The 17,526-nt window shown below is 43.5% G+C and overlaps 2 protein-coding genes across 2 annotated transcripts; one reads left to right on the forward strand and one right to left on the reverse strand.

Moving 5' to 3' along the window:
• Positions 1–331: 331 nt before the first annotated feature.
• Positions 332–1,365, forward strand: LOC120047237 (platelet-activating factor acetylhydrolase IB subunit alpha1-like). The gene is made up of 3 exons (XM_038992765.1): positions 332–370; positions 457–552; positions 1,096–1,365. The coding sequence occupies exons 1-3, from the start codon at positions 332–334 to the stop codon at positions 1,363–1,365; spliced, it is 405 nt and encodes a 134-aa protein (XP_038848693.1).
• A 10,295-nt stretch (positions 1,366–11,660) lies between these two features.
• On the reverse strand, positions 11,661–17,520 carry LOC120047238 (carcinoembryonic antigen-related cell adhesion molecule 20-like). The gene is made up of 7 exons (XM_038992766.1): positions 17,256–17,520; positions 16,758–17,009; positions 16,320–16,511; positions 15,607–15,858; positions 12,656–12,934; positions 12,133–12,357; positions 11,661–11,740 (listed from the first exon to the last, which is right to left on the reverse strand). Exons 1-7 carry the CDS (start codon positions 17,518–17,520, stop codon positions 11,661–11,663), a joined length of 1,545 nt encoding a protein of 514 aa, XP_038848694.1.
• Positions 17,521–17,526: the final 6 nt, after the last annotated feature.

Below are 17,526 nucleotides of genomic sequence, written 5' to 3' on the forward strand. Positions count from 1 at the left end.
TTTACCTAGCAGGGTCTTGTAGATGACCTGGAGCCAGTGGGTCTGGCGACGAGTATGAAGCGAGGGCCAGCCGACGAGAGCATACAGGTCGCAGTGGTGGGTGGTATAAGGAGCTTTGGTTACAAAACGGATGGCACTGTGATAGACTGCATCCAGTTTGCTGAGTAGGTGACGCAACACAGCATGCCTTGTGGAGATTGAGCAATGGAGAGTTGACCCACATCAGCGGCAAAGGTATGTATACATGAAGACAACACGTTAGTACATTACATTAGAGTTGATAGTACACTACTCCTTGTTCAGATTTAAACCCTAATGGCTGCACAGACCCATGGTCCCACGCCTGTTCCTGGGCCAAAAAGCACTTTCAGTATCAATCATTGAACATGCTTTTAAATCAAGTGGTATGAATGAAACTGCCCACCAAGTTGATGTTTGTGTCTCTGCCTCCACCAGGTTGTGGTGCTGTGGGTGGGCACCAATAATCATGGTCACACTGCAGAACAGATCTGTGGAGGCATCATGGCCATAGTCCAACTCATCAAAGACAAGCTGACTTTGCAGAGGACACACTGATTCTGTAGCCGCTGATGTTGTGACTTGTTTATTCAACACTCGTTGCTGTAGGATTAATATATAAGTGCCCTCTCAGAGAAGCCCGTTAGACATTTCTCTTGGCTTCTGTTCTGGAGATGTTCTCCTTGAATTCTTGTAATAAACTGAAAGGATTTAGATTAATATGATTGACTGCTCTCTGTTTTGTTCACCTGGAAAATCCCCTTTACAACCATTAACCTTTTTGATAACACAAACTTAAATTATGAACTGCATACTTTATGGACTCCATTATCATTGCTAACCATATTGTCACATTTGTCCTTTCTAGCATGGGAATCTAGTGACTACAATGCACAGGAGGTTGGTGGGACCTTTAATTTGGGAGAACGGACTTGTGGTAATGGCTGGAGCTGAATCAGTGGAATGCTATCACACACATGGTTTTCAGGTGTTTGATGCCATTCCATTTGCTCCATTCCGGACATTGTTGTGAGCTCTTCGCCTCTCAGCAGCCTCCTGTGCTATCATGTATGTTTCCAACCACAGGGAGTGCTACCCAGGGGTAAGATGCCCAACTCCCTGCGGGAGAGGAACGCCCAGGTTAACAAGCTGGTTCAGGAGGCTGTGTCCTCTCTCCCCCACGCCTCCCTCCTCAATGTGGACCCCGGCTTGGTGCACTCGGACGGCAGCATCTCCCACCAGGACCTGTATGACTACCTCCACCTCACCCCGCAGGGCTACCAGGCTGTGTGCCAGCCGCTACACGCCCACCTCAAGGGCCTGCTGGAGAAACAGGCTGAAAACTGAAGGCCAAAGACCAACTGATGGAGAACTGATGGCCAATGACCAAATTACTCACTACATCAGAGGTAAAAACACTGGTCCTGGAGAGCCACAAGAGTACAGGCTTTTAGCACATTCACTACTTTAAGAACACTTTTTAGTATTTTAGTACAGCCTTTTGTTCCATCCCATGATTCAAATAATATCTAGTCCTTGATTGGTTGAATCACGTTTTATGTTTTAAATACTAGGTTGGAAGTGTAAGTAACCGACGCTGGTGATGAGAAGCAGGTACGGAGAGCCAACATATAATCAGGAACAAACGGGTAACAATACAGGCACAGCTTCAGCACACAGGTGAACAAGGACATGCGACAAGCAATGCTGCAGCAGGGAACAGAGTGGGAAATCAGACAGATATAAAGGAGGTAATGACAGAGGTGATTGAGTCCAATCGCTGACGCACGTGACGGGGAAAAGCAGGTGTGCGTACTGTTGGTGGCAGGAGTGCGTAATCCTGGGGAGGGAGAGCGGGAGCAGGCGTGACAGGAAAAAATCCTGCTCTAAAAAGGCTTTCCTGAACCAGGGTTGGTAACCACTGCACTACTCTATTCTATGGGACGATACTGTAACTTACCACCAAAATGGCTGAGTAGAAGACCACTAAGCACTAATAGGATCAAACATCTGTGTTGCTAGTCAGATTTCACTGCTTATCACCAACTGAGATTTGATTGAGCTGATTTGAGAGATTATCCTTCGCTTTAGTTTCATGCTGTATGGTGGATATGATGAATAATATGCCAGGATCTCTCCTCTGGTTGATAGATACATTATAAGAGCTTCCCCACAAAGGTTAGGAGAATCTGAAAAGCTACCATACTAAAGGTTTGTTTTGTTTCCTCTGTCAAATAACCACATTTCCTGTCTTTTTCTCTTAACTTTGAAAACATGTACAGTCCTATTGATCTGATTTGGTTACTAATAATATAATTTAAAATCCCTTTAATGGTGTCATGTGTTTAAACACGTAGACCATTCACGGAGACGGTGCAATAAGGCATCAGTTCGCTCTACTGTTAAAGCATTACTAATTTCCTGTATCTGTTTACCGCCGTTGCTATTTATTTGTGAAGATTTACCCTGAATGTCTTATTTTGGCTGCACACATATGGGGAAGGGTATGGTGAATGATGAGGGCATTTCAATGTAGCGCTGAGACTGGTGGGTATTTGGCTTGGATATAATACTATAGTCAGTGTGTATGGATGTCTTGTACAGTAGCTGGCTTATACTTGTCTTGCACTCTTTATTCAAAGGCAGTCACCCCACGAGACCCAAGACTCCCTATAAAAGGCTGCTTTGACTGTTTGTATATGTACTGTGTATGTAGGCCTACCAGCCTCTGCACTTGACCATGTTTGTGTTGTTGATCTTGAATGGTGATTGTCAAAATGCAGTGCATTAAAACCAATGAAAGCTTGCAGTGTGTGTGGACATTGCTTTGTTTGCAGCTTCCAACCACTGAATTGTGTCTGCATGATGGCTCTGCTAAGAAGTTTTTTTTAAACCAAAATAATTGGTTTAAACCAAAATAATTTTTAAACCAAAATAATTGACCTTTAGCTGTAGCTTGTCAAAACATCCAGTGTGTTTGATTAATGTACTCAAACTAATGGGTGCAGCAAGAGTACACTTAAACACAACAATGGAGTGATGTATTGGATTGGGATGACCAAACAGTTTTATACCTGCATGTGATGTCCTGAGCACATCCAAGATACGGTACCTGTACGAATTCATTTATGCCTGAGCAGAGAACCACAAGAGAGCTGTCTAGTGACACACTGTACTGTGATGAGACATTGGACCCACTTCTTCGTATGGTTAGTTGGCGTTGTCAGTTGTTAAAAAGTATTTATTTACCTGTTCCACCATATAGCTTCTAACATGCCTGAAAATGGAAGCTCAAGAGACCAAGTGTAAATATCTGTTTTTAAGTTGGTCTTCAGAGCTATCATCGACATGGGGGTGAATGATCCAGCCAATCCAGCGTAGCGGTGTGGATCCCAATACCGTGACTGATTTCATGGAATCCAGCAAGCACCAAACCATTATGCCGTGAAAGAATGTTCATGTCCTGTAATAGTCAATGTGAGATTTGACTAGGTGCAAACAGAACTTCTCTAACCCTTTCACACAAACTGTCATTTTAGTTTGGCCTAATCGCTTGAATGATGATCTGGGCAGCAAATTGACCGATCAGATCAATGATACTTTTATTTCCTCATTACTTTGCTAGAGGAATATTTGATCATTGTCTTAATGTTTGCCAAGGAAACGCAATCAGTGTCTGGCTGACAGTTTCAAGCGGCCTTCAAGTCTTCAGGTGAACATTCAACCTTAAGAATGTTATTTGTTTGCTCTGATAAAGTATATTTATTGAACATAAGCCATGAAGAGTCATGAAGAGTGTTTTGCTATAGACACTTTCACAGGTCAGTATCATAAGGGGCCCTCATCCACCTGTCAGGCTGACTTCACTCATCAGTAGCACTATGAGGTGTTGTTTTGGCCAACGTCCACTCTTTCCAAAACGCTTGGCGTATATAACACAAGCCACAAGGCAGGTGTTGGTTTAGGTAGGGGCACGCGCTTCACACAACATGGCCCTTTCATCTCAGACTGAGACACACGTCTATATAAAGGGCTGAAGTAACTGCAGAGGTTAGTTGTTCATTCAGCAGAAGCTGCAGAGGTTATATTGCACATTCACAAGGATATTGTGGCCATAGGAATGGGATTAAAGATGCTAATGCTGTTCTGTGTATTGGCATTCACCGGTCAAGGACAAGGTAAAATATTGAACATTCTGTTTGATTTACTGTTGAATGTATTTGGCTTCATCATGTACAGTGAGTTAGGTTACACGTAATACAACTGCTACTGGTGTGCATTATTTGAAGTGTCTGTGAAAGCACTACATTTAACTCTTAACTCATAGGGAGTCTTATAGACAAATTGACATGTGAATTTGATTGTTTCTTTCTGATGTTTTGAGTGTTTCATGAAGCGTTGCAGACAGACATAGCCATCTCATAGTAGTTGCATACAGACATCCATCATACATTAATATTCATCATACAGACATATCCATCATACAGAAATATCCATCATACAGACATATTTATCATACAGACATATCCATCATACAGAAATATCCATCATACAGACATATTTATTATACAGACATATCCATCATACAGAAATTACCATCATACAGAAACATCAATCATGCAGAATAATCCATCATACATACAGTGCATTCGGAAGGTATTCAGACCCCTTGACTTTTTCCAGTTTTTGTTATGTTACAGCAGTATTCTAAAATTGATTAAATTGTTTTTTCCCCTCGTCAATCATAAAGACAAAGCGAAAACAGGTTTTTAGACATTTTTGCAAATAAAATACAAATTAAAAACAGATACCTTATTTACATAAGTATTCAGACCCATTGCTATGAGACTCAAAATTGAGCTCAGGTGCAATAATGGCGCCAGAGGGGATGGCTGCTATTTTACGGGCTCCCAACCAACTGTGCTATTTTGTTAGTTTTTTCGCATTGTTTGTAACTCATTTTGTACATAATGTTGCTGCTACCGTCTCTTATGACCGAAAATAGCTTCTGGACATCAGAACATCACGACAATGATGAGACAGCCTATAGGGGGGAGGTCAGAGACCTGGCCGTGTGGTGCCAGGACAACGACCTCTCCCTCAGTGTAAGCAAGACAAAGGAGCTGATCGTGGACTATAGGAAAAGGAGGCCCGAACAGGTCCCCATAAACATTGACGGGGCTGAATAGGAGCGGGTCAAGAGTTTCAAGTTCCTTGGTGTCCACTTCACATCACAAACTATCATGGTCCAAACACACCAAGACAGTTGTGAAGAGGGCACGACAACACCTTTTCCCCCTCAGCAGACTGAAAAGATTTGGCATGGGTCCCCAGAACCTCAAAAAGTTATACAGCTGCACCATTGAGAACATCCTGACCGGTTGCATCACCGCCTGGTATGACAACTGCTCGGCATCTAACCGTGAGGTGCTACAGAGGGTAATGCATATGGCACAGTACATTACTGGGGCCAAGCTTCCTGACATCCAGGACCTAATGTATATACTAGGCTGTGTCAGAGGAAGGCCCAAAAAAGTGTCAAAGACTCCAGTCACCCAAGTCATAGACTGTTCTCTCTGCTACCGCACAGCAAGTGGTAGCAGAGCACCAAGTTTAGGACCAAAAAGGCTCCGTAACAGCTTCTACCCCCAAGCCATAAGACTACTGAACAATTAATCAAATGGCCACCAGGACTATTTACATTGACCCCCGGCCCTTTTGTTTTTTCAGTGCTGCTACTCGCTGTTTATTATCTATGCATAGTCACTTTACATATTACCTTGACTAACCTGTACCCCAGCACATATACTCGGTACCGCTAACCTCTGTATATAGCCTCGTTATTGTACGGAATTTTCTTGTGTTACTTTTTCATATACAGTTGAAGTCGGAAGTTTACATACACTTAGGTTGGAGTCATTAAAACTCGTTTTTCAACCACTTCCCAAATTTCTTGTTAACAAACTACAGTTTTGGCAAGACGGTTAGGACATCTACTTTGTGCATGACACAAGTAATTTTTCCAACAATTGTTTACAGACAGATTATTTCACTTATAACTCACTGCATCACAATTCCAGTGGGTCAGAAGTTTACATAGACTAAGTTGACTATGCCTTTAAACAGCTTGGAAAATTCCAGAAAATGATGTCATGGTTTTAGAAGCTTCTGATAGGCTAATTGACATCATTTGAGTCAATTGGAGGTGTACCTGTGGATGTATTTCAAGGCCTACCTTCAAACTCAGTGCCTCTTTTCTTGACATCATGGAAAAATCAAAAGAAATCAGCCAAGACCTCAGAAAAAAAAGTGTAGAACTCCACAAGTCTGGTTCATCCTTGGGAGCAATTTCCAAATGCCTGAAGGTACCACAATAATCTGTACAAACAATAGCACACAAGTATAAACACCATGGGACCACGCAGCCATCATACCGCTCAGGAAGGAGACACATTCTGTCTCCTAGAGATGAACGTACTTTGGTGCGAAAAGTGCAAATCAATCCCAGAACAACAGCAAAGGACCTTGTGAAGATGCTGGAGGAAACTGGTACAAAAGTATCTATATCCACAGTAAAACGAGTCCTATATCGACATAAACTGAAAGGCCGCTCAGCAAGGAAGAATCCACTGCTCCAAAACTGCCATAAAAAAGCCAGACTACGGTTTGCAACTGCACATGGGGACAAAGATCGTACTTTTTGGAGAAATGTCCACTAGTCTGATGAAACAAAAATAGAACTGTTTGGCCATAATGACCATCGTTTTGTTTGGAGAAAAAAGGGGAGGCTTGCAAGCCGAAGAACACCATCCCAACCATGAAGCATGGCGGTGGCAGCATCATGTTGTGGGGGTGCTTTGCTGCAGGAGGGACTGGTGCACTTCACAAAATAGGTGGCATCATGAGGAAGGGAAATTATGTGGATATATTGAAGCAACATCTCAAGACATTAGTCAGGAAACTAAAGCTTGGTCGCAAATGGGTCTTCCAAATGGACAATGACCCCAAGCTTACATTCAAAGTTGTGGCAAAATGGCTTAAGGACAACAAAGTCAGGGTATTGGAGTGGCCATCACAAATCCTTGACCTCAATCCCATGTAAAACGTGTGGGCAGAACTGAAAAAGCATGTGCGAGCAAGCAGGCCTACAAACCTGACTCAGTTACACCAGTTCTGTCAGGAGGAATGGGCCAAAATTCCCCAAACGTATTGTGGGAAGCTTGTGGAAGGCTACCTGAAATGTTTTACTCAAGTTAAACAATTTAAAGGCAATGCTACCAAGTACTAATTGAGTGTATGTAAACTTCTGACGCACTAGGAATGTGATGAAAGAAATAAAAGCTGAAAAAAATCATTCTCTTGTCACGTTCCTGACCTTATTTCCTTTGTTCTGGATTGTTTAGTTGGTCAGGACGTGAGCTGGGTGGGCATTCTATGTTATGTGTTTCTATGTTGGGTTCATGGTCAACTAGCCTGATATGGTTCTCAATCAGGGGCAGGTGTTTTACGTTTCCTCTGATTGGGAACCATATTAAGGTAGACTGTTTCTCACTGTTTGTTTGTGGGTGATTGTTGCTGTGTCTGTGTTTGTTCGCCACACGGTACTGTTTCGTTTCGTTCGTTCGTTTGTTCCTTCCTGTTCGTGCGTTCATGTTTTATTGTGTTCTCAAGTTCAGGTCTGTTCACGTCGTTTTGTTATTTTGTATTTTGTCAGTGTTCTGTTTTTGTTGGATATCATTAAAATTCGACATCATGAACATTCACCACGCTGCGCCTTGGTCCTCCTCTCTTCCACCTAAAGACGAGCGTTACATCTCTCTACTGTTATTCTGACATTTCACATTCTTAAAATAAAGTGGTGATCCTCACTGACCTAAGACAGGGAATTTTTACTTGGATTAAATGTCAGGAATTGTGAAAAACTGAGTATAAATGTATTTGGCTAAGGTATATGTAAACTTCCGACTTCAACTGTATATTTTTTTAACTTTAGTTTATTTTGGAAATATTATGTTATCTCTATTTCTCGAAATACATTGTTGGTTAAGGACTTGTTAGTATGCATCTCACGGTAAGGTCTACACCTGTTGTATTCAGCATGTGACAAATTACATTTGATTTGATCCTGTTTCCATTGATCATTGTTGAGATGTTTCTACAACATGATTGGAGTACACCTATGGTAAATTCAATTGATTGGACATGATTTGGAAAGGCACACGCCAGTCCATATAACGTCCCACAGTTGACAGCGCATATCAGAGCAAAAACCATGCCATGAGGTTGAAGGAATTGTCCGTAGAGCTCAGAGAGAGGATTGTGTCAAAGCAGAGATCTGGGGAAGGGTACCAATAAATGTCTGCAGCATTGAAGGTCCCCAAGAACACCGTGTCCTCCATCATTCTTAAATTGAAGAAGTTTGGAACCACCAAGACACTTCCTAGAGCTGGCCTCCCGGCCAAACTGAGCAATCAGGGGAAAATTGCCTTGGTCAGGGATGTGACCAAGAACCCGATGGTCACTCTGACAGAGCTCCAGAGTTCCTCTGTGGAGATGGGAGAACCTTTCAGAAGGACAACCATCTCTGCAGCACTCCACCAATCAGGCCCATATGGTAGAGTGGCCAGACAGAAGCCACTCCTCAGTAAAAGGCACATGGCAGCCCACTTGGAGTTTGCCAAAAGGCACCCAAAGGACTCTCAGACCATGAGAAACAAGATTCTCTGCTCTCATGAAACCAAGATTGAAATCTTTGGCCTGCATGCCTAGTGTCACATGTGGAGAAAACCTGGCACAATCCCTAAAGTGAAGCATGGTGGTGGCAGCATCATGCTGTGGGGATGTTTTTCAGTGGCAGGGACTGGGAGACTAGTCAGGACCAAGGGAAAGATGAACGGAGCAAGGTACAGAGAGATCCTTGATGAAAACCTGCTCCAGAGTGCTCAGGACCTTAGACTGGGGGCGAAGGTTTACATTCCAACAGGACACCGACCCTAAGCACACAGCCAAGATAACGCAGAAGTTGCTTTGGGACAAGTCTCTGAATGTCCTTGAATGGCCCGGACTTGAACCCGATCAATCATCTCTGGAGAGACCTGAAAATAGCTGTGCAGTGCCCCTCCCCATCCAACCTGACAGCGCTTGAGAGGATCTGCAGAAAAGAATGGGAGAAACTCCCCAAGTACAGGTGTGCCAACCTTGTAGCGTCAAACCCAAGAAGACTCAAGGCTGTAATCACTGCCAAAGGTGCTATAACAAATGACTGAGTAAATGGTTTGAATACTTATGTAAATGTGATATTTCTTGTTTTTTTTTAATACATTTGCAAAAAATAAAAATAAACAGTTTTGTCATTATGGGGTATTGTGTGTAGATTGATGAGGGGGAAAAAATAATTTTATCAATTTTAGAATATGGCTGTAACGTAAAAACAAAATGTTGAAAAAAATCAAGGGGTCTGAATACTTTCCAAATGCACTGTACATATCCATTCTGATCAACCTTTCTCTCTCTCATCCTCTCTACCAAGGGATTCCTGAAACTGATGTACAGCGTTCCGGTGTCAGTCAAGCTACAGGTACAGTGGAGGACCCAGGGAGAGTTGGAGATCAGATCAACCCCCCCAGACACCATGACAGACTGTGTGACTGTAAGGGTGAGTGATTAGGAACTCAGTGCTATTTGTCCAGTAAGTGGATACAATCCTAGCCTGCTTGTCACTCTGTTTCTGACAGCCCATGATAGTAATGTTTTTGGATGTCAAATAGTTGGCAGAAACTGAATGGTACTCAGACTAATACAGCAGTTTGCTTTGTGTCACTCAGGGAGGAGGAGAGAGGGTTTGAGTGGAGGCTGCCTCTGCCAGGAATCCTACCGCAAGCCCAGGAAGGCCTGTGAGTAGTCCTGTGTTTCTGTAACACTAACAGCAGTACATTGAAGAGTTTCTACAATACTTGTTACCATGGACTCTCCCAAAGTCACCAATCTGTGTATCTCTCTCCCATCCTCTCTGACCTATACGCAATCCAGTTGTGGCAATGTGCCTAAGGAAAGGATTCCAGAATCATTGGAAATACCAGAAGATCATGGAAATGTTAGAGATGTCAAAGGGTGATCAAGGCAAAAACTTCATGAGTATCCCAATTTAAAGAGTTGACCTTTAATAACTACTTTATAAACCTTGTAACCATGTTTCGTAATCTCATGTTGCTCTCTCAAGAAATATGACTAGTTTAAAAAATATATATATATTATATAATTATACTCCTTTGTAATACATTTTTTTTATGTGTATGTGGAGTGATTTCCAATGTATTATTTTAGCATTTTATCATTAGATTTTATATTTCCTTTTGCGTGTATCATGCAACTCTAAATCCCTCTGTTGCTACTTCATTAGATCCACATTATTTCTGTGTTTTACCCCCTTTTCTACCCGATTTCGATCTTGTCTCACGCTGCAATTCCCCAACCGGCTCGGGAGGGTAACGTCGAGTCATGCGTCCTCCGAAACATGACCCGCCAGACCGCACTTCTTAACTGCTTAACAAGGAAGCCAGCTGCACCAATGTCTCGGGGGAAACACCGTTCACCTGACAACCAAGTTCAGACTGCAGGCACCCGGCCCGCCACAAGGAGTTGCTAGAGCGCGACGAGCCAAGTAAAGCCCCCCCCCCCCCCCCGGCAAAACCCTCCCCTAACCCAGTCGACGTTGGGACAATTGTGCGCCGCCCTAGGGGACTCCCAATCACGGCCGGTTGTGATACTGCCCGGGATCGAAAGCGTGTCTGTGGTGAAGCCTCTAGCGCCTGCGATGCAGTGACTTAGACCGCTGCGTCACTCAGGAGGCCCAAGATCCACATTTCTTCACAGCAATTCTGCCGATAAAGAAATCAACCAAGATTGCACCATTCAGTAGGACAGGTGTGAAAAGACAACACTTTATTTAAGACAATAATTACTGAAGAGGAAATATAAACATAAGACAAGAGCACAAGCCTTCATCTCCTCCGAGAATTTACAAGCTTATGCAAAAACAAGCCATATTTTACATAAACACCAGTTAACTGTACTATCAATTGAAATGTTTACCTTTAAGGTATTTACAAGTTAAATACACCTGAATTTGTACTTAAATAACAGAGTTTACATACATGATCAAACACAGAACAACACAGAAAGGGACTTAGTGAATGGACTCCAGGGCAACAGTCATCACAAGGGCAGTGAATATCTAAGAACTTTTAGAAACAGAACTGCTGCTGCTGCTGAGCAGTGGATGTTTGCCCTTTCATTTACCATGTTGAAGACCAGTTTTCAAGATTTTTGTTTTTATTTATAGAGATGATTGACAAAAACACACTGTCGAGGTGGGTTCTATTCTAAGGGGATAGACCCCTCCCTTCTGACCTCTTGTTCTCTCTCCTCACAATGTAAAAGCATTGGAAAGGAGCTAAGCACACTAAACCCAGCCCTATAGTGGCAAGATGGGGCAATTACAATATCAACAAAACCACTTATTTCTATCCAGTCCTTTTTCAGATCAGTGAGGGGAGTCAGTGAGGGTAGAGGGAAGGGAGTGATTGGCTCCCAGCCAGCAGACAAACATGCAGTGTGCTTACTGTGGTGGTCTCAGTGGTTGATCAGAGGCAGAGAGAGAGGGCTAGCAGGGCCGTCAGCATCAGACCAACTCTGGACAGGAATGGAGGGGCAGGCGAGTGGCCTGGGAGAGAAAGAAGAAAGGGAGAGAAGGGGAACAAAGAGATTGGGAGAGGGGGGGACAAAGATAATGGGAGAGGAGGGGGACGAAGATAATGGGAGAGGAGGGGGATGAAAAATGGGAGAGGAGGGGACGAAGAATGGGAGAGGAGGGGGACAAAGCGAATGAGTGAGTACGTTTTTTGAAAAACTGTATTTGTTTTTATTCCTGTCTGTACCCCCCCCCAGTTCAGAAAATGTCTGTATTGCATTTCCATGATGTATGAAAATTATCCCTGCACAAACACGTACGCAAACTAGAACCATATTAAATTCAACGTAATAAAAACAACTTTGTGACATTTAATTACTCGGTACATCCCACCTAGGTCTTACTACAACAACCCACCCACTTACCAGTGACATTCAGACTAATGGTCTTGGACATTGAGATGTTGGTCACAGGGTTCTTGGCCACACAAGTGTAGTCCCCTGCATTCTCCAAGGAGGCGATAACAGACATCATAGGACCAGTCCCAAGCACTGATTGGTTGTTGAATATCCACCCGTACTCGCTGGTTGGCCGGGAGTCGGCAGAGCACTTCAGCGTGACTGTGATTACTGAGCCAATCACCACTGAGACTGGGCCAGAGACATTCACACTCAGAGGGCCATCTACGGAGAGAGGGGGGGGGGGGGGGGGGGGGGGGGCGGTCATAATAGGGAAATAGGGAAATGTCTAAAAAGGATACTTGGGACATCCAACTCTTACATCAACCCATTGAGGTTGAAATTTAAAACAGTTAATGTTAGGGTTTAGGCTAGGGACATTCCAAGTATCCCAGATAGCACTAACCATCATACCAGTGGTGGGTTTCTGACTGTTTCTACATTATATAAAGGTGTATATTTTAAATATTACTAAAACACCAGTACTTACAGTTCACCAGTAGCTGGTATTTAGGGCTGATGTGTGGACCAAAGAGGTTGGTGGCAACGCACTGATAGTTTCCATCGTTAGACACCTTGACTGGACTGAAGTGCAGAGAGTTGTTAGAGATGGTGATGTCAGAGTTCAAGGTGTTGTTCAGGACCAGAGACCGGTTGTCCTTCATCCAGTAGATGGTGTCATAACGCCCGGTGACATCACAGGTCAGGGTTAGGTTGTCAGATGATATTGGTATTTTGTTTCGTTTCACCATCACTGACGTTATAGCCTCTGTGAGGACAGAGGAAGTGTATTGCTTTATGTACGGTATCAAGATTTGTCATTTGATCAAATGGTTAGTTCCAGCGATGCAATAGTTGGATACATAAAACAAATATATAATATATATATATATATATATATATATATATATATGTGTGTGTAAACTCAGCAAAAAAAGAAACGTCCCTTTTTCAGGACCCTGTCTTTCAAAGATGATTCGTAAAATCCAAATAACTTCACAGATCTTCATTGTAAAGGGTTTAAACACTGTTTCCCATGCTTGTTCAATGAACCATGAACAATTAAAGAACATGCACCTGTGGAACGGTCATTAAGACACTAACAGCTTACAGACAGTAGGCAATTAAGGTCACAGTTGTGAAAACTTAGGACACTAAAGAGGCCTTTCTACTGACTCTGAAAAACACCAAAGAAAGATGCCCAGGGTCCCTGCTCATCTGCGTGAACGTGCCTTAGGCATGCTGCAAGGAGGCATGAGGACTGCAGATGTGGCCAGGGCAATACATTGCAATGTCTGTACTGTGAGACGCCTAAGACAGCGCTACAGGGAGCCAGGACGGACAGCTGATCAACCTCGCAGTGGCAGAGCACGTGTAACAACACCAGCACAGGGTCGGTACATCCGAACATCACACCTGCGGGACAAGTACAGGATGGCAACAACAACTGCCCGAGTTACACCAGGAAAGCACAATCCCTCCATCAGTGCTCAGACTGTCCACAATAGGCTGAGAGAGGCTGGACTGAGGGCTTGTAGGCCTGTTGTAAGGCAGGTCCTCACCAGACATTATCGGCAACAACGTCGCCTATGACCACAAACCCACCGTCGCTGGACCAGACAGGACTGGCAAAAAGTGCTCTTCACTGATGAGTAGCGGTTTTGTCTCACTAAGGGTACTGTTCGGATTTCGCGTTTATCTTCAAAGGAATGAGCATTACACCAAGGCCTGTACTCTGGAGCGGGATCGATTTGGAGGTGGAGGGTCCGTCATGGTCTGGGGCGGTGTGTCACAGCATCATCGGACTGAGCTTGTTGTCATTGCAGCCAATCTCAATGCTGTGCGTTACAGGGAAGACATCCTCATCATGTGGTACCCTTCCTACAGGCTCATCCTGACATGACCCTCCAGCATGACAATGCCACCAGCCATACTGCTCGTTCTGTGCGTGATTTCCTGCAAGACAGGAATGTCAGTGTTCTGCCATGGCCAGCAAAGTACCCGGATCTCAATCCCATTGAGCATGTCTGGGACCTGTTGGATCGGAGAGTGAGGGCTAGGGCGATTCCCCCCAGAAATGTCCTGGAACTTGCAGGTGCCTTGGTGGAAGAGTGGGGTAACATCTCACAGCAAGAACTGGCAAATCTGGTGCAGTCCATGAGGAGGAGATGCACTGCAGTACTTAATGCAGCTGGTGGCCACACCAGATACTGACTGTTACTTTTGACCCCCCCTTTTGTTCAGGGAAACATTATTCAATTTCTGTCACATGTCTGTGGAACTTGTTCAGTTTATGTCTCAGTTGTTGAATCTTGTTATGTTCATACAAATATTTACACATGTTAAGTTTGCTGAAAATAAACGCAGTTGACAGTGAGAGGACGTTTCTATTTTTGCTGAGTTTATATATATATAACAAATGGTTGTACGATCTGATGGATTGTAAAATACTGTTTTATATTACTGTTTTATATATTTCCTGTTTTATATCATAATATCCTCTTAGTATGAGTTTTTATATCTTTAGAGATTAAAAGTAGTGTTAGGTTCAAACTCTGTGTATGAGAAGAGTTTAATTATTTAGTGGACTACAGTGGACAGTAGGAAGGCCTCTCCTGACTGATGAGAAGTCTTGTGATATGCACGGAGGAGCACAGATAAATCCTGACTGATGATATGCACGGAGGAGCACAGATAAATCCTGGCTGATGATATGTGCACGGAGGAGCACAGATAAATCCTGACTGATGATATGCACGGAGGAGCACAGATAAATCCTGACTGATGATATGCACGGAGGAGCACAGATAAATCCTGGCTGATGATATGCACGGAGGATTACAGATAAATCCTGGCTGATGATATGCACGGAGGAGCACAGATAAATCCTGGCTGATGATATGCACGGAGGATTACAGATAAATCCTGGCTGATGATATGCACGGAGGAGCACAGATAAATCCTGACTGATGATATGCATGGAGGATTACAGATAAATCCTGGCTGATGATATGCACGGAGGAGCACAGATAAATCCTGGCTGATGATATGTGCACGGAGGAGCACAGATAAATCCTGGCTGATGATATGCACGGAGGAGCACAGATAAATCCTGGCTGATGATATGCACGGAGGAGCACAGATAAATCCTGGCTGATGATATGCACGGAGGAGCACAGATAAATCCTGGCTGATGATATGCACGGAGGAGCACAGATAAATCCTGACTGATGGAAAAGTACATCTTTGTGGAAGGAAGGGGTGAGAGCTCAAGGTATAAGTGAACACTGCACTGTACTGAATGGATGTATTTTGCTGTACATCTTCACTGAGTAAAGATTTGAAATGTTTGGGCTCTTTTGTATAATAAGTATGTTTATTGTAATTCTTATCAGATTGTAAATGAACACAACAAAGCAAAGAATCTGAAGTCTGGCTTACCAATGACGGTGAGCATCTTGGAAGCAGTGCTGTTCCTGCCATTGATGTTGTTGAAGGCCACACAGGTGTACTCCCCTTGACTGGCTAAGGTCAGTGGGCCAGTCTCGTACACTGAGCCAGTTGCTACCTGGGAGCCGTTGAAGAACCATCTGAACTGGCTGGGAGGCTGAGAGGAGGCCAAGCAGTTTAAGGTCAAGTTGTGTCCTGTTTCTCCTATTGCTGGTCCCGTTATAACAGGCATCTCTGGTCCATCTATAATACAAAAGACAATCAGCTAGACCCAACATCTGACTGTCACTCAATAGAGGTTATTGGCCAGAAGGTCAAGGGTCATCAAAATATTTTAATGATGTTAGAGGTGGGATCTAAACATTTACATTGACTTTACTACAATATTTAATAAGGAAGTTCTCAAAGATTCCACCTTAAGCCGTGGGGTTAAAGTTGAACTTTATAGCACTTGTTAACTACGCTCTTGGAAAAAAAGGTGCTATCTAGAACCAAAAAAGGGTTCTTTGGCTGTCCCCACAGAATAACCCTTTGAAAAAAACCTTTTGGTTCCAGGTAGAACCGTTTTGGCTTCCATGTTGCACCCTTTCCACAGAGGGTTATACATGGAACCAAAAAGAGTTCTACCTGGAACCAAAAAGGGTTCTCCTATAGGGGCAGCAGCAAAACCATTTTGGAACCCATTTTTCTAAGGGTGTACTCACAGTTCACGATCAGTCTATAGTTTGGGCTGGTCATGTTACTAAGGGGGTTGGAAGCAGAACACTGATAGTCTCCGTTGTCAGAATGCTGGACAGAGTTGAAGGTCAGTGTTTTGTTGTCCATAGAGAAGTCTGTTCTGTTGTCAGCATACAGAAGCCAGCCGTTCCTCATCCAGTGAATGGAGTAAACCATTCCTGCGGTCTCACATGTCAAAGAGAATCTCTCATTCAGTATTGGCTGGGCTCCAATGACTTTCACCATGGTCATGGTCACAGGTGCTGTGGAAAGTAGGTCAAATGGTTTTTCAGCACTTTATATCTCAACTTCCATCTAATTATACTGTAGGTTCAACAGCACATATACTATCTAAAACCAAATGAACACAAACAAAGTAAAGGAAGTTTTAGTCCCTTGATTTTAAGTAGCAGTTACTGACTCACCAATGACGGTGAGCATCTTGGAGACAGTGCTGTTTCTGACAGTGACGTTGTTAAAGGCCACACAGGTATATTCCTCACGACTGGCTAAGGTCAGTGGGCCAGTCTCGTACACTGAGCCAGTCGCTACCTGGGAGCCATTGAAGAACCAGCTGAACTGGCTGGGAGGCTGAGAGGAGGCAGAGCAGTTGAAGGTCACGGTGTGTCCTGTCATTGCTATATCCGGACTCATGATAACAAGTCTCTCTGGACCATCTGGGAAACACAAAATAATGAAGATAGAAGTATTATATTAGCTATTGGAACTGCCATTAGTGCATTGGCTTGGTCTGACCCCAGCAATACCCAACCATCCCCTTGACTTTATTACATTGGTGTCAGAAGTGGGATCCAAACTTACCCCAACTCCATTACTATGAATTCCATCTTGCGCTCATTATAGGTCAAATGTAGAATTTAATTTGCAGATAAGTTTGGTTTTGGGCAATAATAACCACTCACAGTTGACGATCAGTCTGTATTCTGGGCTGGTCATGTTGCTCATTGGGTTGAAGGCAGAACACTGATAGTCTCCGTTGTCAGAATGCTGGACAGAGTTGAAGGTCAGTGTTTTGTTGTCCATAGAGAAGTCTGTTCTGTTGTCAGCATACAGAGGCCAGCCGTTCCTCTTCCAGTGAATGGAGTAAATGGTTCCAGCAGTGTCACAGGTCAGAGTAAACAAGTAGTCTGCTATTGGCTGGGCACCCATGACTTTTACCATGGCCATGGTTAC

This window comes from Salvelinus namaycush, chromosome 5, assembly GCF_016432855.1.
Source record: "Salvelinus namaycush isolate Seneca chromosome 5, SaNama_1.0, whole genome shotgun sequence".
Classification (NCBI taxonomy): Eukaryota; Metazoa; Chordata; class Actinopteri; order Salmoniformes; family Salmonidae; genus Salvelinus; species Salvelinus namaycush.